The following is a 27,817-nucleotide window of genomic DNA, read 5'->3' as shown; positions in this document are numbered from 1 at the left end:
TCCCTGACCTGATGTCCTGTCACTTTATGTGGAGGTGATCACCGCTGGAGATCTGTGTAATGCCGCTGATTTTGAGATAATAAAGTCCAGCTGGAATGTAACACTTGGAACCTTTAATTACATTACATTTCAAAGTAGTTACATTGTTATAAATATGTTTATTTATATATATATATATTTTTGGATTGTGGGAATAAACTGGAGTACCCGGAGGAAACCCACGCAAGTACAGGGAGAATATACAAACTCAGCACAGTTAGAACCATGGTGGTAATTGAACCCATGACCTCACTGCTGTGAGGCAGTAATGCTAACCATTACACCGTCCGTACTGCCCTGTTATATCCATTATCTGAGCCTTCGCTTTTTATATGAAGGATAATGTGATCATGTTTAAATTAACAACCATATTTGTCTCTACTTCCTCTGCTGGTGGCCTATTTCTTTGTTTTACCACTTCACTGAAAAAAATGTTTGTTTTCATATTTCCCTTTAATCCCTGTGTTCCCCTATTTACTTATACTGTAGAAAAATAGGATCCTAATTCAGCATCCTAGATTGTTTTGCCAAAGACCTTCCAGCTACCAGATTACACTTCCAATTTTCCTTCCCCCAGTTTTATTTTTCGATATTGTATTTATGTACAAAACTTTAGCTGACACTTTTCTATAGTTATAAAGATCTGGTATGCTTTCTAGAAATCTGACTTGTTTCATTCTTAACATTTCTTACTTTTAATATTAATATAAAATGTATCTGTTTTGTATTCACAAAAATGTATATTGTACTTATGTTGAGTTGTGAGCTTTGTCAATTTGTACTGCTGTTAAAAAAAAAAAAACTTAAAATTTATATAATCCCATTTAAAAAATTTCGCAAAAAAATGATGTTAGTGACATTTGTTATTGCTATGTATACCAATCTGCTGTTTACAGCAGATTTGGGCAATTCTACAAATCCAAAAAATATGTCATTTTTAACTTCCAAGTTTTTCTTTTTGATTCTTAGTTTACTTGGATAATCTGCATTTCTTTTTCTTAGATTTCTTGAAAATATTAACAGGTTCCAGTAACAAAAAATTGTTTTCTGGCAGATCTATCCAGACTTCTTGTCACAAGCTGTATTTACTGCATTTTACAAAGCATTTCCAGAGTCTCATGCACAATTTAATGGAGAATTCAAAAGTGAAATAGTAGACCTCATTTTCCAGTGGCTCTCTGGTAAGTACAAATAATTGTCTACAAACTCCAATTTAAACATTGAGTACATTGTGGTTTAATTTAGAGAAGAAATAACTGGTTATGAAAACGTAGCTAGACTTTCTATTTCCTTTTGTAATCATGCCTTTAGGACTTACTGAATTAAAGCATATGATGGCAAATTTGAAGTTTTAAAGTAAGCATTTCTTAAATGGGGATGACATTAAATTGAATTCAGGGGGTGATTCAGGTTGGTTTACAAAGCACATTTAGGGGGGTATTCAATGTCTGTCGAGTTTTGTGAAATCGCGAGTTTTTATGTTATCTCGCCCAGAATCCTTAGGTTTCTCGTCCTCGATTATTCAATCTGCATTTTTTCTCGATTTTTTTATTGTCCCGTTTTTCATATTTTTTCGATTTGGTCGACTGTCGAGGGCACAAAAGCTCGCATTATCGAGCATTTTGTCCACACATTTTCGTCGACTTTTCTCGTAACCTATGCAATCTTTTCTGTTTTTGGTTTTCTCGACGTCAGTTTCACCAGTTCTCGTCTTGCAAGTCTCGCCAGGCTTGTGTGGCGTGATTTTAATATTATGTATTTATTTTGGTCCGTATAACAGATTTGTGATATATACCTATATGTAATAGTCTACTATTGTTATCTATTTTGTGAACTACTTGTTAAGAGTGTCTAAAATCATTTTAGGAAGGGGTCATAACTTTATTCTTGCTGGCTTCTTCCGCAGCAAAATGCAAGCAATACAGTATTTCTGCTACACCCACGTACAGCATACACTTCCTCCTCAAACTCGCTCGCTCACACGTGGCGGGAAACGGGAAGATGTCGAGGCGGGAAACGGGAAAAAGTGACGCCCACAACTCGCAACATTGTTACAACCTCGACGGGAGTGGTCTCGCATGATTGGCACATTGAATACCCGAGATCTCGCTTCGTCGAGCTAATATAATCTGTCGAGCAAAACGAACAAGTAAAATACTCGCAGAGGAAAATAAAATCGACACAGATTGAATATCCCCCTTAGTTTTCTAATAGACAAAACCATATGCAATGCAGGTGGGGCTGATGTAACGTGCAGAGAGAGTTACATTTGGGTGGGGTGTGTACTTCAAACTAATATCTATATTGAAATGTAAAAATAAAGCTGCTGGTATCTACCCTGCACAGAAAAAAAAAAATAACTCAAACAAATATAAAATTGCATTTGCAACACCTGCAGTGCACATGGTTTTGTCCATTAGCAAACCAACCTGAATTATTATTATTATTATTATTATTATTATTATTAGCCTTTATTTATAAAGTGCCACAAAGGTTCTGCAGCGCCTAACAATACATAAATGAGCAAAAAACAAATAACGAATTGCAGTACAAGACAATTTAGGAAAAGTACATGGTAATTAGGATAGTTACATTAATACAGTGATAATAAGCTCATGCAAAGGGTGTGTGGACTGGAAAGACAATAGAGGAAGACTAACCTGGTAGAGGATAAGGTAATACTTTTCAAGCATAATGAAGAATGTCAATCCATAATCAACCACAGATTGCCAGTGCCACAAGTCACACTGCTGCTATGTGTGAGCTTAATGCCAGTGCTCCTCAGTATTATTTCCAGCACACCATTGGTTACCATTGTTTCATCCATTCCTGCATACCATTGGTCCATCCAATCCTGCATACGATTGGTTACCTCTGGTCTATTTGGTGCAATAATACAATTTGCCAAAATAATGCTACACCTTGTTGTGATGTAAAATTGTCTGATACTGAGTCTGGTAAGAAACTGTTGTAGAGAAAGATCTGTGTCTACAGAACAAGTCTTTAGCATTAAGTTTGCCTTGAGACTCTTGGGTACATAGTATATAAAAGAAAAGGGCATCTGTACCAAAGAGAAATAACCTTGTAAAAAGGCCTCACAGATGGTGAATAACAAATAAATAGGATTTTCATTAAAAAATTCTCAGAACTGTAGCATTTGAACCTTTGATAATATTAATATTCAATTTCTGAATGTATATCTATATGTACATCTATGTAACCTATTGTATCGTAGACTTTTTCTGAAGCATTCCATTTATAAATAGCTTTGCCTTATGAAAATTATTGTCTAATTTGGCCCCTTTCCTAATGTTCGGGTCTGTGCATACACGAATATGCGCATGCGCAAACCCCGGGAGTGAGTTTCAAACTCACTGACCGTTCACTAGAGGAGGGGAGGGAAGCTGGCGGCAGCAGGGGAATTCTCAGCATTTTAGTAATTTCAGTCATTAGGAAAGGGGGACAATGCCATTTTTAATTAAGGTAGAACATTTGCTGTCCTTATAAATGTGTTTCTTTTTATAATAAGTGTTCTGCACCACTATATGTTAATACAGGCCATAACTAGCTGTGTGCTGAGTGCGCCTTGGTCTTCTGGGGGAGGAACATACAGCCACCACAATGTCTATTTTGATAACCCTCTGCTTCCTCTCCCCACCAAGCCTCCGCCTCAAAGCTCCGCTCCCCTTCCATGTGCCACCCGGCAGCGCCATACTGGGAAACTGCCCACTTCTCAATCAGTCCACTCCTACTCTCCCCTCCACCTCCTGCTGGCAACAGCTCCAAGTGGGGAAGCTGCATCCTCTCCACACCCCAGCTCCATTGCCCCCCTTCCCCCAATGTCAGCAGCGGTGACCGGGAAGCTGCCTCCTCTTCCAACCAAGCCTCCATACCTAAGCTCCGTTTCCCCCATGCCAGCAGCACAGAGTAGGGATGCTTCCTCATCTCCCCACCAATCCTCTGCACCCAAGCTCACCCCCCCCCACACACTTCTCCCCTGCTTTACTCCCAATATTCCCTCTCCCAGGGGGTAGCAGCACTGAGCTGGGAAGCTGCCTCCTGCCCGCTTTTCCCCGGTAGCTATGAGCATCTAAATTCCCCCGTGGCTATGAGCATGTGACTCCCCCGTGGCTATGAGCATGTAAATCCCCCATGGCTATGAGCATGTAACTCCCATGTGGCTACAAGCATGTTAATCCCCCATGGCTATGAGCATGTAGGTAAGTGGCACAATATGCAATAGGAATTATGGCGTGTGGGATAATATGTAAAAGGCATTATGGTTTGTGGCATAATATGGCATAAATATGTAATATGCATTACGGATGGTGTAATGGTTAGCATTACAGCCTAACATCACTAATGTCATGGGTTCAATTCCCACCATTGTAATAACTGTGCAGAGTTTGTATATTCCCCCTGTGCTTGCGTGAGTTTACTCCGGGTACTCCGGTTTCCTTTGACAATCCAAAAATATTCCCATAGGTTAATTGGCTCACAATAAAATTGATGCTAGAATATAAATGTATACATTTACTTTTATTTTCATAATGATTTACAGTTCTGCAGTTGTAGATACATACTGTGGGTATAATAAGTAGCAACTGTCCGAAATACATATATTGTTGTGAACATTTGCGATTTTATTTGTATTGCAGGTATAAAACCTGTGCCTTGTTCATGGATGAGATGGGATTTAAGTATGCTTGGAAACAGTGAAGATCAAAGCGCTAATGGACAGATAAACATATCTGAAGAGCGTGGCCAGTACGGTATGTTTAAATATTCTGCAATTGTGTAAGACAGATGCATTATTCTTTTACATAAATTTGTTCAGTGTGATAGATCAAAAACAATTAAAGTGGACCTGTGTTTCCAACATTAAACAGTGGCGCACGCAGGGGGTTTCCAAGTACCCAGAAATGCGCCCCCCCCCCCCCCGACCCTATTCTTTGCTGCACATGCCACACTGGATGCAGCTGCATATTAAATCCTTAATATCCGTATACAAAGTGCCCGCGCCAGGGTCCTGTCCCCCCTCTGCTCTGCTGAGCTGCCTCTTAACTGTGCACAGCGGCGGGCAGCTGGAGACCGGTGAACACGCAAAGTGCTCAGCTCCGTGGTCCCGTCCCCCCCTTTACTCCGCTCCACCCTGGCTTTAAGCTGGACACCGCAGTGGGCAGCCGGGGACAGACTGCACACGCAAAGTGCACAGCGCCACAGTATCATCCCATCTCCTCTCAAACCCCCCCCCCCCCCTCTGGCTTTGAGTTGGACTCCGCAGCGGGAAGCCGGGGACACGCTGAAGAAGCTTCTAGTAAGAGTGGCCAGGGCTTGTGAGCTTTTTCCATCCCTTCTGTATGATCCATGGGGCCAGCACAGCAATGGCTCCCAGTGGCTTATAGTACCTGTGAGATCTTAGAAAGTTGAGGGACTGTCCATGTGATTCAGGTACAGTGCCATGCTAGTATATGCCCCAGTGCCATGCCATCACAAAGTTTGTTGCCTGCACCTGATATCATGTAATCTTCTGGTAAGATAAGTTTCTTCCTGTACTTTTTTTAATTTTAATCATTCTCTGTTCTATGCCCATATCAGACTCTCGGCCAGGGGTTCCCATTCTTTTTTGATTCACGGCACCCTAGAGAATCAGAATTTTTTTTACGGCACCCCTAGGTCCAAAAAAAATTAATTTGATTGGGTTTATATGCGATTCTTAGCGGCAGTTATGTGGTAAACGGCAGGATTTGCTTCTGTTTGTACACATTCTATGATTGGCAGCCAGCAGCACTGGTTTTGCTCATAAATAATTAACTATTAATAATTTGAGTTGGTCCTGGACCACCAAGTCGCGGCACCCCTGCATGTGTCCCGAGGCACCCCAGGGAGCCACGGCACACAGTTTGGGAACCACTGCTCTAGGCACTTTTCTCCTCTGTGCCAGCCTTCTGCTTTTTTCCCTTTTTGCCAACCCCTCTGCCTTTCGCTGTCCCATATTCTCTTCCCATCTTCTTTCCGTGCCAGCCTTTCTGACCTGCCTCTGTCTGCGACAACTTTTTTTGATAATCTTCTGTGTGCCTCTGTACCTAAGGTGCCAATTATACAATCAAAATATGGAAACCGCCTTTTAAAAATCCTGTGTTTGCCACTGTTAAATTCAAATTAAAATTGGAAGTAGGCCGAGATACTAGAGCAGAAACTTGTATAAATGGCCCAGATAGGTGGGTTTGGTTAATAAACAAAGAGGGAATATGAATCAAATTATATTTAGTTACCAGGTAATTGTCAGACAGACTATGGCAGAGACATATTGGGGCTGTCTCACAGCCCCAGCAGATGGGGTCACTCCTCACAAGGGCTCCTGGGGGCCAGGCCTCACAGCACGCCCATAAGTCTCTTTATGCCAGGCACCTGAGCCCCTGTCTATGTGAGTCGGGCACCTGAACAGAGTGCTCTGCTAACCCTGGTGTCCTCTATGGGTGGCCACATCAGGCCATCAATCCTTTTGGCATTTGCCATACGTGCTAGCTTGCCAGTCTGACCTTGAGTCACAGTCAGTGCAGAGCAGACAGTCATGCAGAAAAGCAGGGGCATCCAAAAAGCATGAGAGTTAAATTTGGGTAGATATTGCCTGCTACTCCAAAATTCACCTGACCCCTGGAGTGGCTGACCAGTCAGTAGGCGTGCACTTAGAATCCTCTGGACTCCTCTTAGAGTTAAGAAGGCAAAGATCCAAGTACACGCTTTCCTGCAGAGAATACTCTGAATTCTGTCTCTGCTCCTTCCATTCAAATCCCAAACAAGGAGGCTTCCTTTGACATGAGCAACAGCCATACAGACAAATCTGGAGACCATGTCAGAGTACAAAGACTCCTGTATTCTAATATGACTGCACTGTTTGTGAGTGAATTGCGGAAAAGGTAACGCCAGTTTAAATGCTTTTCTAATTCACTTTGTTTTACTCAGCTTTGTTGAATTTCTCCCTGACCACAGCTTTCTTATATTTAGCTGTGCTTCATAGCCAAAAAATATAGAGTTCATACTGTAATTGTGATACTGCAGCACATCTTTCTCTGTCAGATTCATGTTACATTATTTACTTGTATCCATTGTATATTACTATCTTAAATATCTAGTATATTTTCTTATTGACTTTGTCCATCCATCCATTGCATTTTAATGGAGTCAAAGTTACAACTCCATTGATCGCGAAATACAGCATGTTATAACAGTGAGCAAAATTGTCTAAATTGAAAATCATAAAAAAGTTTTATTACAAGATATTTTTTATTAGTTTCAGTGATTCTTACAATAAGATTTACTCCATAAAGAACCTTTTCCTAATTTCTGGGAGGCTAATATGTGTAAAACAAATTGTGGCTCCTGTTCAAACTTTTTTTTTTTTAATATGGCAAAAAGTTTGGACATTCCTGCAATGGAGACCAAGACCAGGAGTAAAATGAAACATGACACAGATGCAACAAAGGATATCAGAAATGGGGGATAAAAATGCCATCCAACCACTAATTGGGAACTGATTTACTAGGCTCATTGTCAAGTGGTTCACAAACTGTATGCTGTGGCACTCTGGGGGCAGGGCCGGTGCGACAAGCCAGAGTGCCCCAGGCGTGGGGGGGGGCACCCCGGTGCTCACCCTCTCCACAATGGGGGTCAATGCGGCTGCCGCCGCCGCCACTTTGCTCCACGGGGGGGGGGAGATGAGATGCCGCAGCATGCCATATCGCTCCACAGGGGGAATTAGAGATGCAGCAATAGCCACTGTTCCGAACGGGCAGGGGGGTCAGTGGTGTGCGGGCAGCGCTATCCAGGGGTGGGGGTATGGCTAACTCACCTGCTCCAGTCCCAGGCTCCCAGCCGATTTCTCCCCTTGGCACCGGCGGAAGCTCTGCTGCTGCTGCTCACCCCCGCCCTCGAGTGGCCTGCGCCCTAGGCAAATGCCTAAAGCTGCCTAGTGGTGGCGCCCCCCTGCCTGGGGGGCCTTGGGAGACTTGCAGGGGCGCCCTGGATTGGTGGTCTATCACCAATTCAAATTATATATGACCAATGTAATAGGCAAATTGTGGACAAACAGAAGTGAATCCTATCCATGACCACATTACTGACACAAATGATGAGATATAAACACAATTTCATTTAATAGTTTTCTGATTTTATCAATGAGAAACTTTTGCAGTAAGGGCAGCATGATTCAAAAATATTTGGTAACTAATTGTCCTTGCTAGTTTAGTGTAACTTCATTTCCACATTAGTACTTGCTTGCAGAAAATATTTTGAGAGTGTATAATAAAAGAATGGACCGGTACAGATGTAGATAAGGGAATGACAGATCAGTAGAAAACAATACAAGGTCAAATACTAGACTAGGCTAGGGCCAAAGCAGCTTACACATGCGGAAAGGAGGGGAGATGAGCATTCTAAACAATGCTAGATCACTCAGCACAGTGCTGCACAGTAATGTGCTGCTGAACAATGTGTCTGGGCCCTATGCCCCTACACACACAGCGATGTAGGCGCATTTTGATTGCTTAGAAAATGCCTGGGGATCGCTATGTGTAGGCCCCATAATCGCAGCTAGATCAAGATACACTTCAATGCAGTTCTGAACACAGTGAATAAATACCTATATTGTTCACATTATATCGGGCACTCCATGTCCTAGTATTTATCTTGCCTTGTGTACTAGAATGCTTTGTCCACTCCATTTGCAGGTTTATAATTTTTATGTTCTTTTTTTCTTTTTTGCATCTTTAGCCTTTATCATTTCATCATATATTATTCTAGAATTTCATAAGTATATTTAAAACGCAACTTTAATCATAATCACAAAACCATGTGCACTGTAGGTGGGGCACATGTAACGTGCAGAGAGATAGATTTGGGTTAAGTTATTTTGTTTCTGTGCAGAGTAAATACTGGCTGCTTTATTCATACACTGCAATTTAGATTTCAGTTTGAACACACCCCATCCATATGTAACTCTCTCTGCTACAACATGCATGCCCCCGCCACCCGAATCCCCACACTACCATGCAAGTGGATGTGTATGCTTACACATCCGCTCGCATACGGCCGCACAAAGGAAAAATCATATGATGGTCGTACACCACCCAATGATTTTGCCACCCTTCGGTATGAAAAGTAAGTCTATGCATTTATATAGTCGTTTTCTTCTGAATTGGAGGCAGGAGCTGACATCATGTGACATTAGCCATCCGCCCTGAGCAGGCATGCCTGCATTTGCAGGGGTACGCCCATTGTTTTTGTGGGAATGCCCATAAAATACTGGGGAGTCCCCTGCGCCCACCCCTGCCTGCCCATCATGTAGCAAATGCTATGGTTCCCAACATGCAGAAAGAAAACTTAGAGATTTTTTTTTCAAAAACTTCTATTTATTGAAGCACTGCATTTTTTACAATAGAGATGTATACATAAAATATAATATTAAGTTGTCATTTGTTTAGTACAGTGGTAGCCAACCCTAGCCCTCGAGAGCTACCAACAGTGCACATTTTCCAGACAACCTAGCTGCTGCATAGCTGCACTCATTAATCACGGACACATTTTAAAAGATCCTCAGATGGAGCTAATTAGCTCACTTGTGATTCTGTGAGGAGACCTGCAAAATATGCACTGTTGGTAGCTCTCGAGGACTAGGGTTGGCTACCCCAGGTTTAGTATATAAGCATAAGGTACACATAGTTTTGCATAAGGGATAAACATCCGTATATAAGCAGATTGACAATACTGTACTATACCATAAAGGTATAGTAGTAATGCTAGACAGGAGTCCATGTATTTGACATTTGCTGATATAATGTTATAATATGAACCAGCATTTTAATTACAATTGAATTTCCCAGAATATAGACAAACCAGAACACACACAAGCAGGGGAAAGAGACCATTTTAATGAAATTGTTTTGTCCTAAATAGGACAGGGATATGTTTTTCCAACTCTCAAGATCATCGTAGATTTGTTTAAAATGGGGGCATAATTTAATTTATATAAAGTAGACTTTTGATGGGGGATCTGAACTCCTAAATATCCAAGTGATCCTTGGTCCATTTAAATAATGTATTTTTGGTGAAACTAAATGGTCAGTGAAGAAACGGTTGATTAATTGCAAAACCTCAAAAAAGAAAAAAGTACTCTCCTTTGTTTGGGGGCAAGCTTATCAATATGAGAAAAAACTTTGATTTGTATTGGTTGTAAATTTTAAAATATAGCTTTTAATACTTTATATTTAAAAGGCTGTTAGTCGACATAAACATAGACAGACTACATAAAACATAGATGAGTGGTAGAGACCACTTTTTTGAACTCATTGGAGTTCTTCCAGTAATATGTGGCTGGTATAAATTCAAATGTGAATTTTTTATGGTATAAATCTACATATAGTTAGTTTGATGCACTAATTTTCGTTATATTTAAATGCTGGTAGCGAAATGGATGAGTGTATAATTAAATCTGGTCACTCCCAATAAATTGTATGGTGTGTGCTGCCAAATACAATATAAGAAAACAATTGTTCAAGTTACGTCAAGTATTTGACGAATATAAATTTTCTAATGTGTGCAGACAAACAGGAAATGCAGTGGTAGCCACTATATACGGTCACAGTAATGCCTTATTAAGAGTGAGTGAGAAGATATATAAAGACTCCTCAGGCAAGGACAACACAACCACTGCTACAGTGTCAACTAACTAGTCCTAGTCCCAAGTCTAGCAGTTAGTCGACACTGTAGCAGTGGTTGTGTTGTCCTTGCCTGAGGAGTCTTTATATATCTTCTCACTCACTCTTAATAAGGCATTACTGTGACCGTATATAGTGGCTACCACTGCATTTCCTGTTTGTCTGCACACATTAGAAAATGTAAATTCGTCAAATACTTGACGTAAATTGAACAATTGTTTTCTTATATTGTATTTGGCAGCACACACCATACAATTTATTGGGAGTGACCAGGTTTAATTATACACTCATCCATTTTGCTACCAGCATTTAAATATAACGAAAATTAGTGCATCAAACTAACTATATGTAGATTTATACCATAAAAAATTCACATTTTAATTTATACCAGCCACATATTGCTGGAAGAAATCCATTGAGTTCAAAAAGTTGTCTCTACCACTCATCTATGTTTTATGTAATCTGTCTATGTTTATGTCGACTAACAGCCTTTTAAATATAAAGTATTAAAAGCTATATTTTAAAATTTACAACCAATACAAATCAAAGTTTTTTTCTCATATTGATAAGCGTGCCCCCAAACAAGGGAGAGTACTTTTTTCTTTTTTGAATCTGTACACTTTCTACTCTCAGGGGTGCACCTCCACAGAAGTGATTTAAACCTTTAATTATTCATATTGTGGATCTAGGACTATATACACATATTAAAACTACATTACTTGTTATTCCTTTGGTGTAACTTGTGTGCGGGTTTTTCCATTTATCCCCTTTCCCCAATCCCTAATTGCAAAACCTGACAGCATTTTAATAAATGGAAAATACTGTATGATCTATAGAAACAATTGGATTGGAGATATGCAAAAATATATCATCAGCAAATGCAGTGTTTAATCACTCTTGAACCTACTGATATACCTTTAAAAACGTTATACTGTATGTTTCCAAAATGCATCTTAGAGGATCAGTAGGGAGATTAAATAGCAACGGTGAAAGGGGACATGTGTCACGGGTACCCCGATGCATCTCCATAGCAGAACTACAGTTACCAATCAGATATTTAATCCATAAAAGATGTGCCAAAACCTCTTCTCCCAAAAATTGGATAGAGATGAGGCCACAGGACAGTGTCGAAATCCCTTCTAGTATCAAAGCTTAACAAGATATTAGTATGTGATTTGGTCAATGGGGATGCCACCACTACTGCTAATGCCATTCTAATACCTCGAGCTAAATACAGACCATGGACGAATCCCAATTGATGGGGAGTAAGAAAGTCCAGTAGGATATGTTGTAGACCGTCCGCCATAATTTTAGCGAGTAATTTTACATCATTATTATTAATTATACTTATTGGGGGTCTCTTTGAGGCTTATCAATCGATATCATCGTGGTGTTGGTCAGATAGACGTGGGATTTTGTATGTTATCATTCAATAGTTCCACTAGTGCTCGGGCTACCTGATGCTGAAGTCATTTATAGTACTCATTTGTCAGTCCGTCAGGACCAGGTGACTTACACAGGTGTAAATGAGATATTGCAGAAAGTATTTCTGTGATATTAAAATAGTCATTCGGTGAGTAGATCTAAATCTTTAAATAATTTGATGTGTTTTGCTGGATCAACAGGTGAGTCCTCATATATATATATACAGGTTGAGTATCCCGTATCCAAAATGCTCGGGACCAGGAGAATTTTGGATAACGGATTATTCCGTATTTTGGAATATTTTTATATTTCAATGATGTATTTTAAAGTATCTTGCATTTATGCTGTATAAACACATAAAATAAACACAAATATATTTTATTACCACATAAAAAACACACAAATATATTTTATTTGTTCAAAAAACAAGGTTTCAAAACATGAAACAAAATTTGTGTACTATCTCAGATATTGAATTTGAATGCCAAGCAATCATTTTCTTGTACATATATAGTGCCAGTTACATATCATGTCCTCAGTAGTGCTGTTACATATGTCCACAGTGAGTTTTTAGCTAAACAATTTTTTTTTTCCACTTTCTGGAAAGTATGGTTTTCGGAATAATTCGGATAACGGATATTCGGATACGGGATACTCAACCTGTATATTTTTTAAAGTTTTCAAATCAATTAACTATTTCTGGGGTAGTTTTGAGGAGATTTCCAGTGAAAGGATCTCATATGGCTGTAATATAAGGTCCAGATTGAGGTTTCGATAAAGAAGCCAATAGTTTCCCGGCTTTATTACCCCATCTATGTTTTGTATAGATTACATCTTTCTTGGCTTTGTTTAATAAACTGGTATCCAATTGTTGCCTGGCATGCTTATAAACATCATAGGAAGTAGAATTAAGATTACGTACATAATTATGTAGAGCACCTCATAGAGCTTTATATGAATTATACGTAGCTATAACTTCTTTATTTTGTAGTGATACATAGACTATGATATGACCCCTCATAACAGCTTTGGAAGCCCCCCAAAATAATGTTGATGTGTCCCACACTTCAATGTTATCATCCTGGTTATTCATCCATTTGGTTAACAAAAATTCCCTAAACTTTTCAGACCTATAAATAAGAAGGAAATCACTACTGTCCTGGACCTCTATAGCTATTAGAGTGAGTAAGAGATAAAGTAATGAGAGCATGAACAGAAATTAAAGAATGGAGGGGGGTAATAATTGGTGTACTGCTGAATAAAATGTAGATTTTTTTATCAGTAGTATTAAGTAATCTTCATATATCTAGAAGCTGCAGGGTAGTATTAAATGTTTGATACTGTTTCCATAGTGTCTGATTCATCAACTGCGGTGGGGGCTGCCTATCTTCCATTGAGTAATTAGTATGCTGTGCCAATAAATCTGTGAGCCTACCCAGAAAGACCTGCGGTGCATTGTTTGTGGCATAAATATTTACCAGGGTATATTTTATGCCCCAAATTACCATATCTAAGATGAGATATCTACCTTTCGGTTTAACTATGGTTGGCAAAACTGTGTATTGCTGAACTTTATGAAACAAGACAGCTACTCTCCTAACCTTTTTATGACAATTAGCTGTCACGTATTGCCCTATCCTTGGTGCTCACAAAATGCATATTTGGTCTCCCTCCTTCCAGTGAGTCTCCTGCAGGTAACTATATCTGGGTGAAGTCTCTTAATATGTGTGGCAACTCATTTCCTCTTTCCCCTGATGTTCCAGGACAGTAATTTGAACTTATTAGGTATAGGTGTTCTTCTAGAAGTGGAATATGTTGTCTGAGACCTAATTATCTGATACCTAACTTATTACGATGTGTTATTAGAGTTAGCTAACAGGATTGTGCGTTTGCTCCTGTCCCAGCAAGCAGGGAATGCACATGATAGAGCTTTGGAGTCATTCCAGGGAAGGGAGAAGAGGGGACGGGGACAGCGAGCAAACCAAAAACAATACAGGCGAGCAACTGACGTCCACCATTGGCAGGAATCGGTCGCCCATAAAACACTGGATATTCCCATTGTCCATCACCATAACTGCCCCTGTCCACCCCCGGCCCTCCCTCCCGAAACGAATGGCCTTGCGAGTGCGTAAACATTGGAACAGGGCCGATTTCGCCCCATTTGGAGTGAAGATAAATTAAGGCTCAAGTGTGTTCTACACACAAATGGCCAATTAAAAACTAAATAAATTGAGGAGCACCACTCCAAATATTAACTAGCAATGTATTTTAACTTTCTTCTATAACTTTAATTGTGGTTTTTTTTTCTTAGTAGTTACTAAAAGTACAGAACACTTACAACTATTATGAGAGCATATTTTATATAATCTGTTAGAGGATTGGGCTTCATTCATCCTTATACCAAAATGTGTATTGGCAGCTGGTGGATCAATGAAGTCGTGGGTGCAACCATTATCTTCCACCTTAAGCTTTGCCAGATACAGTAAAGTAAATTTGGTGTTGTGATTCTGAAACCAACGGCACACTTCCGAAAACTCCCTTCTTTATTGTGTAACTGTTGCAGAGAAATCTTTAAAGATTAAAACTTTACATCCAAATGAGGGCAATTTACAATATGCTGTAAGAGATTTTTTTTAACAAAAAATTGAAAATATCTAAAAAAAAACAAAACCAATCTGTGTAATACCAAAATGGTGAGGGGTCAACTGGACATTTGACGAAGGCTAATAAAAAAAAAAAGAAAGGAACTGTTAATAGATATATTTTCATCTGTTATCCATAACCAAAATCAATGTAACATAAATCGGGAAAATTACACAATGCATTGGAATGAAACCCACAAAACTTTTTGTACCATCATTTAGATGTACAATAATCACATATCACAGAATATGGTGTAATGCTTATCATTACTGCCTCACAGCGCTGAGATCCTGGGTTCCAATCCCACCATGGTCCTAACTGTTGCGTGGGTTTCCTCTGGTAGGTTAATAGGCTCCCGACAAAATTAACCCAAGAGTGAATGTGTGTGTGTGTACATGTGGTAAGGAATATAGATTGTAAGCTCCCGTGGGGCAGGGACGGATGTGAATGTTCAAATATTCACTGTAAAGCACTGTGGAACATGTGTGCGCTATATAAGAAACTGTTAATAAATAAATGTTGGTTATATTGTTCTCGGGGGGGGGGGGGGGGGTTGTTTGCAAAATACTACACACAAAAAGACTAGATTTTATCTCTGATTGCCACTTATCGATCTTAAGTATTGTCTATTAAATATTGTTAGCTATTGTTGTTACTTTGTGCTAGAAAAGGAAATGTTATTTTTCTGTTTGACAAGTGTCTGAAGATCAATTTAAAAAAATAAACATGCAACCAAAGGGTAGATTGGTGAATAAATCATTATACAGTTCTACAATCTACAGATTGTTCTTAAATTTAGCCATAAACTAATCATTTGTTGTGAGCAATAAATTAACCCAAATTTAGAAATAAACAAGTGTTAGAGGGGCAGGGCTCCTATTATCTGCAAACTGATTCTTACTTTAGGTTATTCTTACACTATGGCAGGTATTCAATGCGGCCGGCGAGGGGGTTAAAAAGCGAGGGTTGCAGAAAACCAGCGATCCTCGCTGTTTAACCCCCGTGCTGGCTGCTCACTCTAGTCAACGTTCTAGGGAAATCCTCGCCATCACAGGACGGCGAGAATTCCCCAAAACAGCGAGACCCACGGCTAATGCAGAAAACTCACTGTATTTAGCCGCGAGTCTCGCTGCTTCTGGAGCCGCATACGCCAATTCCCCCTCTCTCCAAAAATGGAGCGAGGTGGAATTGGCGTATGGGGGGGGGGGTGCGTTGAATACTGACAGGGTGAGTGGTGACAGCGAGCAGGAAGTCCTGCTCGCTGTCGCCGCTCGCCCACAGCATTGAATACCTGCCTATGAATGTTCTACAGCTACAGTAGCTCATTTGGGTTTTGTACTTGGAAAATTGAAGGCTGCAATTTTTTGTAAAACAAGAGTTTCGTTTACCCCTCTGAGTATCCTAAAGGCAGATTTGTACAGTTCCCATCAAATGGATCATGCACTGGTATTCCTGAGAAGAAAAGCAAATACTTTAGGAACTAGGAGGTTATTCTGGTTGACTTTTAAGCCTGCCCACCATTTGCATTGTCCCCCTTCGCATGGCGACTTCACCCGCATGCAGTGGCGTAACTAACATTTTTGTGCCTCCCTCCGATATTGACAGCGCTTGCAATCCCAAATGAGTCGTGACTCGTGAGCCGAGATACTGACTCGACACACTTCACTGAGCTGAGCCTTGTGTCTCAACTAATTTCAATGAATCGCTTTGATACGCAGCGCGGATATCCTCCTAGCTCCGTCTCCTGCAGTTCTAATGAAAAATGACACCATAAAATGGCTGCCCCCTAATAGCAGACAGTTTTTAAGGATGCTAGAGGAGGCGCTGCCTGCTCTAACATTCCTAAAAAAACGGTCTGCTATTAGGGGGCAGCCATTTTGTGGTGTCATTTTGGCATCACACTTGCTATACATACTGTATATAACAATATACTGTAAGTAGATTTTTTTCTTTGGTACTCTTTACTTAGTTGGGCGCCCATCGCGGTGATCGCGGGCATCGCGGCCAGTACATTAACGGCCGCGACGCGATGCCCGCGATCACCGCGATTTCCCATAGGGTTCAATGTTAAATTTAGTGCCCGCGATTTTACATTCAATGCTTCAATGGCCGCGATTTGGCCATAGGAATCAATGTTAAATGGGCTACAGAGCCCAAATAGGCACAATTAACACTTAAATGTCCCCCCAAATTTGTAACGCCACCCCACGATCCACGCCAACCCGAAGCGTGGCGAGCGCAGCGAGCCCGCGAGGGGCGGCGTGACGCGTCCTCCGACCTTTTCATACCCCCACTATCCACGTCGGCGTGGAGTTGAGAATAGAATAGTGTGGCGAGCGCAGCGAGCCACCGAGCCCGAAGCGTGGCGAGCGCAGCGAGCCCTGCGAGGGGACGTGGATACCTGTGAAGCCCGCGTAGGGCCACGTTTACCTGTGAAGGTATCCGCGTCCCCTCGCGGGGCTCGCTGCGCTCGCCACGCTTCGGGCTCGGTGGCTCGCTGCGCTCGCCACACTATTCTATTCTCAACTCCACGCCGACGTGGATAGTGGGGGTATGAAAAGGTCGGAGGACGCGTACCGCCGCCCCTCGCGGGCTCGCTGCGCTCGCCACGCTTCGGGTTGGCGTGGATCGTGGGGTGGCGTTACAAATTTGGGGGGACATTTAAGTGTTAATTGTGCCTATTTGGGCTCTGTAGCCCATTTAACATTGATTCCTATGGCCAAATCGCGGCCATTGAAGCATTGAATGTAAAATCGCGGGCAGCACTAAATTTAACATTGAACCCTATGGGAAATCGCGGTGATCGCGGGCATCGCGTCGCGGCCGTTAATGTACTGGCCCGATGCCCGCGATCACCGCGATTTCTTTACCCACGACGCCCGCGATGGAGATCGTGGGCGCCGTGATAGGTAAAGAGTACCTTTTCTTTTGGCAGCTCCATCTGCCTCTGATGTGATGGGTCTCTTTCCCAGGCTACATAGAAGGTCACTTCAGAACCGTTCAATGTTTTTTTCTTATCCATTCTTGGGTGCTTTTAGCTGTGTGTTTGGGTCATTATCCTTTTGGAGGACTCATAACCTGTGATTGGGACAGAGCTTAATGACATAGTGTGTTTCACTCCAAAATGCATTGATAGTCTTGCTCAGATTCAAGGCACTGCATTCAGACGCAGCAAAGCAGACCCAAAATATAACTAAGCCTCCTCCATGTATCACAGTACATATGGTATTGTCAGCTTATTTTTTGCACCTGTGAACTTAAAGCTAATGTGACTTGCCAAAAAGCTCATGTTTTGACTCAGCTGTCCAGTGGACATTTTCTCAGAAGCATTGGGTCAGAATGTATTTTACAAATTTCCAGTATGGATTTTGTACAGTATGTTGTTTTTTTTCTAACAGTGGAGACCTGGGCCTTTTTGAATGGCGCTCGCTGTCAGTCACTTGACTGTAGTCACAGGAACATCAAGTTGCTTGGACATGTGGCCGAATTTGAGACCTGATTACAGGACAATGTATTATGTGATTTGTTAGGGGTAAAGTATGCAAAATCCTAACAAAATACAGTATATTTCCTACCGTTTATTATCATTTTTCATTAGAATGAAGCAGAACACATCTAACTAGCATCTTATTGATAAAACATTCTGTGAGAGGGGTGAACATAAGCAGTCCTCTGTCAATAGCTAACACCAACACATCACAGAACCAATGTCAACACCTTCCCACTGATATTTACCAGATGGCATGGCTGTGGGGGCTGGGCGTAAACAGAGTACTGTATAAGCCTAGCTTACTGCAAATGTAGGATCTGATCAATAAGACATTCTATTAAAGTATGTCAAATAAATGAATAGATAGACTCCACGGGTGAAATTCTCCAGTTTTTTTTAAAAGCAGCAATCAAACTGGTTTTGCAGTGTAAATGATTGCCGCTTTAAAAAAAACTGGAGATTTCTTACCAAATCTCTGATTTTCTGATTCTCTCATCCTATTGAATTTCTTCCCACATTATTGAAGCCAAGAAAGAAATCCAATGATACCTATAAGTCTATCACTTTATGATTCATGTTCTACAATGTGAATTTATATTTCAATATTGTACAGCAACTGTTATTTATGTAATATATACCCACCCTTAAATATCTTACTGAAATCATGATCTTGTTTGAAGTTACAGTCACAATCCCACTTGTATACCTAAACCTTTATGTGGCATTGCATCATTGCTTTAACATTGATTTCTGTAAAAAAAAAAAATTGAATGGCTAAATAGAAGAAATTAGATTTACATTTTGTATTTCATTTCAGTTTTACCTTGCCAGTGTTTTGTATAATATAGGGCACATGATATTTTGCATTTTTGAATTGTTGCCTCAGAGAAGTCCATTGTTACTGTTGCCGCAGGCTCTTATTTTTGTCTGCCATCCATTTTATGCTGGCAGCAGTGTTGTGTACGAGACATGGCGTCTAGTCATTGGGGAAGAAATCTACAGCTGCGCCAAACTTTCTTGTTATGTTTTGTTATTTTGCTGGAATTAAAAGCATATGAAACAGATACAGCTTAATAAGTTATTTTTCTTTATAAATAACATCAGCTTAAATAACTTTAAACAATACAGTTCAAATCTATCTAAAATATAGTTTAATGCTGTGAACTAGGAAAAATATTAATAGATGTTAATAAACCATTGGAAGAAACATATACGAAGAATTTACAAAATATAGATGACAATTTTATATGTAAAACACATGGCTTCTAAGGTTCTAGGGGGCAGATGTATTACGTCTGGAGAATAGATAAAGTGGAAGGTTATAACGCACCAGCCAATCAGCTGTGTTTGAAATATGACAGTTGGGAGTTGATTGGCTGGTGTGTTATGACCTTTCACTTTAACTCCAGTTTATTTCCACTTTATCTCTTCAGCAGGCTTAATACATCTGCCCCTACTATTTTCTTTGCAATGAACAATAATGTATTCTTTTGTGCATTATTATGTGCTTATTTCTAACCTCGTAATTCTCATCCAGGGCTACAAGAACACCCAGGGGTACTTGTTGGGACATTCAGAAGTACAAAATTGTCAGTAATAATAATAATTATTATGATTACTACTACTATTATTAACAGTTATTTGTATAGCATCAGCATATTCTGTTGCATGTTGCAATTGGGTACAAACAAAGTCTGGTTAATAACAGACAAAGAGATAAAAGGGTGCTGCTCACATGCTTACATTCTGGGACATAGCACTTATACTTGTATAGTACATACCTCCAAACCGTCCCGATAATCGTGGGAACATCCCGGTTTTCGGGCTGTTGTGAGTCCCCCCTGACAGCTGCTGAGCAGCTGTGAATAAACGCTGTGCGCATGCGCACAGCATATTTTCCCACAGGCAGGGGGGCTGGGGGCATGGCTAGAGGCTCACAGAGCCTCTGGGCCATGCCCCCACAGCGGCAAAATGGGGGCGTGGCCTCACAGAAGATGTTATTATAGGCCATGCCCCTTTTCCTGATAGCCACACCCCCTATTTTTCAGGCGCGCAACTGTGTCCCTCTTCAAGATGCTGCAAAGTTGGGAGGTATGCCCTGTCTACCTATTGCATAATAGTACAACCAGGTTGCAGAGTTCTTGGTGGGTCTGGAGGATGTGAAAGTGAAGGAAGAGAAAATATGTACATTTATGTGTAGACTGTGTAGAGGAGATGTAATTGTGTGTAGGGCCGGCCTGGCCATCTGGCACTTCTGGCAAATGCCATAGGGGCCGATGGCCAGGTGGCCCGATTTCTTTGTGCAAGGTGGAGGCTCCGCCTACTGACTGCCGCACAGAGAGAGCCACTGGACTCGCGGCAGGTCCGGCGGCTCTCTCTGTGTGCTGCTGAGGTCCAGGAGAGAGGGGGCATCACATTCCACTATTCACCTCTCTCCGGGAGAGGCAGCACGCGCATGCTCGGTGGATGTGTGCGCATGTGTCACGCGTGCACAAATGCCAGGGCCGATTCGGCGGCCCAGTCCGTCGCTGATTGTATGCATGGCTGTGAAGCACGTTTTAAGCAGCCTTTGGTGCAGATATGCTTACTTGATGCTGCTTATACAGAAGAAGCCGAATTACCCAGCATGTCTAGCTATATATAGAAGCTGAGACAGTCACTGGCTCTTTCTCCTTCTTTCAGAGGTACAACCCTTCATTTATAATGTGCTGAAACATGTGATCAATTTCTTGAAGAACTAACATCACCCAAATTACATTTCTGTATTCAGATCAACCCATTTGTATGACAATGATAACAGACAGCAAAAATAGTGACATGATCACCAGTGTTTCCTGGTTTTATTGGAATACAAATCATTTTAACACATTAGGAGGTATTCAATTATGTCTGGATTTTTTGTCTAGCCAAAAAATGCAGACATACCTATTCAATTGTGACCGTTTTTCGGCCAGTTTTCCACCAATGCAGTTTCAACTTTGTTAAAAAGTCAAATCTGCATTGCTGGAAAATAATCGAAAACAGACACATTTTTACTAAAACACATGGATGAGAGAGTAAGTCAAATGGTTGGCAGGAGTACACAGATGAAAGACTGTTGAGAGCCCTTGTTATAAACATTAACAGAATTTATGCTGAAGATTCTTAAAGGATTTGTTAACTAATTTTTTTTAAATTTATATCCCTCAATTCATGTTAAGGTGATTTACAAAGAATGGGCCTGATTCAAAGTTGATCGCAAAAGCCACATCTTTCTCAGATGGGCAAAGTCATGTAACGCTGCAGGTTTGGCCAATGTGACATGTGCAGAGAGCGTTAGAATTAGGTGAGAAGTTGTCATAGGTGATCGAATGCTGCATCATCAGATACGGCATAGATCACTACTGCAAGCTGGGAGTCTACTTATATCTGACGCCTCCTGCTGCATTACCTTACCAGTGCACTGCTGCTGCTTACAAGTAAGCAACATGTTGCCAGCTGGTGTCTTTCTGGTGATCATCATGTTGTCATGATGATGGGCCTGTTTTCATATGGAGGCCTGGAACTACAGCTCCATTGCCCCATTGTTAATCTGGAACTTGGTACAGGTTGGGTTGGACTTATGCGGGCAAGGTTGACAAAAAAAGTGTTTAAATACATTTCAGTCATTGGCTAAAGTCACTGCCTGTTGTGAGTATTGACCTAGGAGTGCTTTCATGTGATGGACTTAGTTTGTGGGGTATATACAATACTGTTCAAAAGTTTGGGGTCACCCAGACACTTCCGTGTTTTACACGCAAACTGACTTTTATTTATCAAATAAGTTGCAAAATGAATAGAACATATTGTCAAGACATTTGCAAGGTTAGAAATAATGTAAAAAGACGCACCGTCTTTTTACATTATTTCACTTGCACTAGACACTTAGACAGATTTGATTAAATGTATGCACTCTTTCTGCATCTTTTAACTTGTTCTGTATCTCACAAATGTTCTTCTGTGTGATAGAAACACCTCAAACTTCAATTCATCTGTCCATAACACTTTTTTTCAAATCTTTCTCTGTCCAATGTCTGTGTTCTTTTGCCCATATTAATATTTTCATTTTATTGGTCAGTATCAGATATGGCTTTTTCTTTGCATCTCTCCCTAGAAGACCAGCATCCCAAAGCTGCCTCTTCACTGTAGATGTTGACATTGGCAGGTACTATTTAATGATTTTGCCATTTGAGAACCTGTGAGGCATCTATTTCTCAAACTAGAGACTCTAATGTACTTGTGTTCTTGCTCAGTTGTGCACCACAGCCTCCCACTCCTCTTTCGACTCTGGTTAGAGCCTGTTTGTGCTGTTCTCTGAAGGGAGTAGTACACACCATTGTAGGAAATGTCCAGTTTCTTGGCAATTTCTTGCAAGGAATAACCTTCATTTCGAAGAACAAGAATAGACTGTCAAATTTGACATAAGTTCTCTTTTTCTGGCCATTTTGGGAGCATAATCAAACCCACAAATGTAATGCTCCATATACTCAACTAGCTCAAAGGAAGGCCAGTTTTATATCTTCTCTAACAAGCAAACCTGTTTTCATCTGTGCTAACATTCTTGCACAAGGGTTTTCAAGGGTTTTCTCATCATCCAGTATTCTTTTAACGAGATTAGTAAACACAATGTACCATTAGAACACTGGAGTTGTATTTTTGTAATATGTAGAGTGCTGATTATGTGGGTTATCTATGCATTCACTTGCTGAGCATAATAATACAATTGTTTCACTCTTTTGGAATTTGCTGGTCAGAAGGTACTACCTTAATATGGGCATGATTCAAAGTTACACACTACCTTTATATGGGCTATGAGTTGGACATAGCTACAGCCACAACTGTGTTTTTGGTGTGTGTCTTGCAAATGTCGCTACAAACTTTGCCTTGTCTACATCTATGTGTATGAATGTGCACTTTGAGCATCTATAGAAGCTGTTGATGTGTCATCAATAACCATGCCATGCGTATCGATAACGACTGTGCCTTTGTGTGTACATACTGGGCCTTATTCTGGTTCATTCGCTCGGACGCATGCATGCACCCTTGCGAATGACCCAAACCCGACCTTGCGAATGGTTAGCCTGCACCACCCAGTCGCACTCCGAATTATTTGCAAGGCATGCGAACAGATGTTTTACATGAGCATCCATTAGCATGCCAGTGGGGACCTCCCCCATCTTTTGATGGTCGCCGACCATTGAATGATGGCGAAGGCGCACACATATGTAAGGATGGCCCAGACCACTTGTACAAATGAGCGAAGAAATGCAGGGAATTGGGCCGGCAGCCGACATCCGGCTATGTCAGCTGTCCGCCCCCTGCACGTGCGTCACGACTGCATTAGCATATGTATGCCCAGCCTTTTAATGGGAAACCCCATGAAACGCAGGGCATAGACATATGCTAATGCCCCAGACCAGTACCTCACACCCTTCTCCACCATCTGCTCGCAAGCCTAGGAGCGTGCACTCGGCCACCAGACTTTTTGACGGGTTCGTACGCACCCAGCATATACACATGGCGCATACGCAAAACATCGGTCCGAGCGAATGAACCAGAATAAGGCCCACTGTGTAATGCATGCATCATAAAAAGTTTTACGGATTATTGGTGTTCTTATGCAGTGAGCTGTAAGGTTCAGTCCAACTTCGGGAATGCACATACCTGGCAAACCCCGCTTGTTGGAGTGCACTAGCACAGCAATTGGCTGCAGTGTAAACTCTTTGGCAAATTGGATACCCCCCCAATATCTCTATGGAACAGTAATGCAATAAATATAATAAAACAGTTTTATGTTTTATGATTTTAAGCAATAGATCAATTAGTGATATTCTCCAATAAAACAAGCATCTATTATTACAACTGATATATTGTTACTGTATAAAGAAAAGCATTATTTAAGAAAGAGAAGGTTTAATAACTGAAATACTTTTATTAGGTCATAATTGCAAGAGATTGATGTTTTCATATGGAGACCAAACTGCACATAGACAAGTGAGTAATGTATTTGTAGTATTTTTTCATTTTAAATATTTAGCAACATCTGGCATTCTTAAAAATGAGGAGTAAATGACAGTGGTGGTACATCCTCTATCGATAAATACATTTTATTTGAATGTCATAGTCACAAAGGTTAAACTATTATTTTCTTATAATATAGTGTGCATACAGTTTCCTCACTAAGAACGATTTAGGTACTTCTCAATGTCTACATGCAGAATTGACTTGAAAATCTGACATCATTCCAGCAGCCTCATGATCCGACATATTTTACATAACACTAGTATCTGCTCTTTTAAAAAATAAAAAAATTTACAAAAAAATATTTTTTTATAGCAGCTATATTTGACAAGCAGACTTTTTTTTTTTTAAATATAAATCATCAGATTATCAAGTCAATTCTCCTTCTTTGGGGTTACATAATTTACCAAAAATAATACCCCTGGATTATTACTAACATATGTTTGTACAACTCTTCTGAATTTTTACAACTTATACTTAAGTATATCTTGCTTTGGCTATATTAGTGTTTTTTTTCCTTTTTTGGACGGAAGTCTTTAAATCCAAATGAATGCGCAAGTCCAGCTTGTTCGGATTTTCAGTAGTAGATCCAGCTTTTTTTCTTTTGTCCTTTGTATGTTTTTATTTTTATTATTAATATTATTAATATTATTAAGATAAAAAAATATTTCTGCTGGAACTGGTGAATAACGGTTAGGACATTTGCATTGGAAGGAAGTGGGAGCTTTTATTTTCTATCTTGGATTTCTTCCCTTTTATCGGAGACCCTTTATTGTTCAAAGCAACAAACATCTCCTTTCCGTTATGCGTCCACTTTGCTGATGCATATGTGTTGTATTTGTTCTCCTGGATTAACTCTTTAAAGTTGCAGTCTTCATTGCACATTTTCTGTAATGTAAAATGTATACAATATTACTTGGTAAATCAAAAAGGAATGAGTGTGTCATATTTGCCTACCCTCCCAGTCACTGTGGGATTCTTCCATTCTTTGGGGTAGTCCCCAAATGCCCAAGAAGGGTAGACTTCTCTCCCGCATCTTGATGCTTCGTAGTGAAGCACACAAGATGAAGATAAACACACTGCAAATACAATGTCTTGTGAAGGGATCAGTGCCAGATTAAGCTTTCGGGGGGGCCCGGGGCACTTTAGACAGGGGGGCCCCCTTGCACTTCTCATTACTGGCCACAAACTGCATGGGATAATATTACACTGTCAAAACACAGAGTAAAGGCAGTATAAACTTGGGTAACTGCAGGGATATATATATATATATATATATATATATACACACACACATACATACCACATTAAAAGCCTGTGTTTGTCCCTGTAGGAGACCTCACAGGCTCAGTGCTGCCTCTAATTAAAAACTCTCCCATGACTAGGCTGCTGCTGCTGTCCTCCATGGGCCTGAGAAGCATGTAATGAGCTCCACCAATCAGAGCTCAGCACAAACCTCTCAGCCTCTGCCCTCTTGTGCAAAGTGTCATGGGACTTAGTCAACTCCCAGTAATGCACTGCACACTTGTGTGCCTTGGCTCCCGATGCTCAGCACCATTAATCATTGTCACATTGGCAGATAGGTGAAGCTGCAGCACTACCCCACTCCCATGCACAAATCCTTTAGCTAAAATATATGTATTTTTAAATACATGCCAGCCACAGGGGGCCCTTAGCTAGAGGGGGGCCCAGGGGTACTGACCCCCTTTGCCCCCCCCCCCCTTTAATCTGACCCTGGAAGGGATGGGGCCTGATTACATTTAGCATACCCTGTCTGCAGACCCATAAATCACAGGCATGCCAGTCCAGCCCCAACCCACGATATCACTGGCTGCATCTTCTTCCCGGAGATGGAGAAGAGTAGGTAAGTATGGTGTGTATTCATGTGATTATGAAATGTGTTTATTACCTTTCCATAGAGCTTTCCAGACTTATTCATAGCTAGGAAGTAATTACTTTGCACTCCTCTAATTGCCACAATTCCAACTGTAACTGTTCGGATCTCAAGAACACCTGTAAAACATTAAACAAATGACACCTTTTAGGTTTTAGAGCAAACCATTTGTACACTTATTTCATGCCACAGTGTTAGAAGCTTGTTTTTCTCAAAGTTCAATTTATATTTCAAGTTTTAAATGTATGTAGGGCTGTATTTATGGTTGACATTGCTCTAGGAATTGTATATGAATATTCTATAAACTGTATTTTTATAACCTCTATGCTCATAAATAAAAATGCCTGCATTTTTAAATGGAAATATTTACAGTTTGGAAAGCCCAAGCAACAAAAAAAGATAAAAAAGAAGAAATAAAGTGAACATGAAACAGTTGTTAAGCGGTCACTATGACGTGGGCAGTAGGTTGTAAGTCTAAATTCCATACCATACGTACTGTACACCCAATAAGCGTCCAAAGTTTGACACATGCAGAACTAGTGGTGGCGAGGCCATTGAAGGGGCCAACTGCTGACAGTATTATTAGCAAGCCAGCCAGATACTAGTAATCAGTCAGACTCCCCTTGACTCACTGCTGGCTCTTTCTCTCTGCCTATCTGAATTGCGGGCACTACTATGTGGTGGTAGGTGAATTTTTAGACTCTGTTATTTGTAACATGAATTATGGCCAATTCTGTGTGGCATAATATAAATTTAGGGCACCACTGTGTGAGTTGCATTACTGTGCGTTTTAATATGAATAATGGTACAACTGTGGCTTAATGTGAATAAGGAGCACTACTGTCTGGTGTTATATAAATAGGGGCCTTGATAATAGTACATATAATGTAATGTACATATAATGTAACAATTACTAATTTAATGTTACAGTATATTACTGATGTACAGTATATAACTGCATCCACAATGCATCCAGAATGTTGACATTGGTCAACACCCTCATTAAAAATATCATAGAGTGAGCAATTTGTGTGTATGAATATACAGTATTTTGACAATATCAAACTAAATGGTGATAGTGAGCTATGGCTTGTGTTTGGGGCTGGAGGGATTCACCCACCAAAGGAGGAAAAAAGCTATTGGGGGCTGTTGAGTGGAAACAGTCCAAGAGAGATTGTGGTATTTGAGAGATGCTGTTGCTGTGTGGTCAGCCCAGGAAAGACTGTGGAAGTCAAGTGAAGCTGCACTGAGTGGACTGGACAGGGCTGAGGCAGCCAGAAGCCAGAGGCCAAACTAGGACAGGCTTGTTGGAAGCCATACCTGAGAGGTAGGAAACTAAAATACTTTGAGACTTTGCATATAAACTACAGTAGCTGCCTATTGTAGAGTGGTGCCATAAAACGAGGTAGTGCCATGCATGGGGGACTAGTTTTGTTTTTTCATTAATTTACTACTGACATCAGTAAAGCTCCATTTTACATGTTAAACCTGCATATTGACCCTGACGAGTGCCTAAACATTGCACTACTAGAAACTCTACCAAGGTAAATACCCAAATAGTACACACACCAA

At 40.6% G+C, this 27,817-nt stretch overlaps 2 protein-coding genes across 9 annotated transcripts in view; one reads left to right on the top strand and one right to left on the bottom strand.

The window, feature by feature from the left end:
• The window catches only part of FAM227B (family with sequence similarity 227 member B), a 411,735-nt gene that overhangs the window by 92,808 nt on the left and 291,110 nt on the right, over window positions 1–27,817 (top strand). For all 5 annotated transcript variants that reach the window (XM_083183953.1, XM_083183951.1, XM_083183952.1 and 2 more), the window contains 2 exons: window positions 1,094–1,220; window positions 4,698–4,811. In XM_083183953.1, coding sequence (XP_083040079.1) covers window positions 1,094–1,220; window positions 4,698–4,811 — 241 coding nt within the window. The remainder of the gene's footprint in view (window positions 1–1,093; window positions 1,221–4,697; window positions 4,812–27,817) is intronic.
• FGF7 (fibroblast growth factor 7) overlaps window positions 24,243–27,817 on the bottom strand; it is a 79,337-nt gene continuing 75,762 nt past the window's right edge. For all 4 annotated transcript variants that reach the window (XM_083183958.1, XM_083183961.1, XM_083183960.1 and 1 more), the window contains 2 exons: window positions 26,261–26,364; window positions 24,243–25,239 (listed from right to left, as the gene is read on the bottom strand). In XM_083183958.1, the coding sequence (XP_083040084.1) occupies window positions 25,045–25,239; window positions 26,261–26,364 (299 nt within the window). In that variant the 3' untranslated portion in view covers window positions 24,243–25,044. The remainder of the gene's footprint in view (window positions 25,240–26,260; window positions 26,365–27,817) is intronic.

This window comes from Crinia signifera, chromosome 4, assembly GCF_055691185.1.
Source record: "Crinia signifera chromosome 4, ASM5569118v1, whole genome shotgun sequence".
NCBI classification, from domain to species: Eukaryota; Metazoa; Chordata; class Amphibia; order Anura; family Myobatrachidae; genus Crinia; species Crinia signifera.
This window is presented reverse-complemented; position numbering and strand designations above follow the sequence as displayed.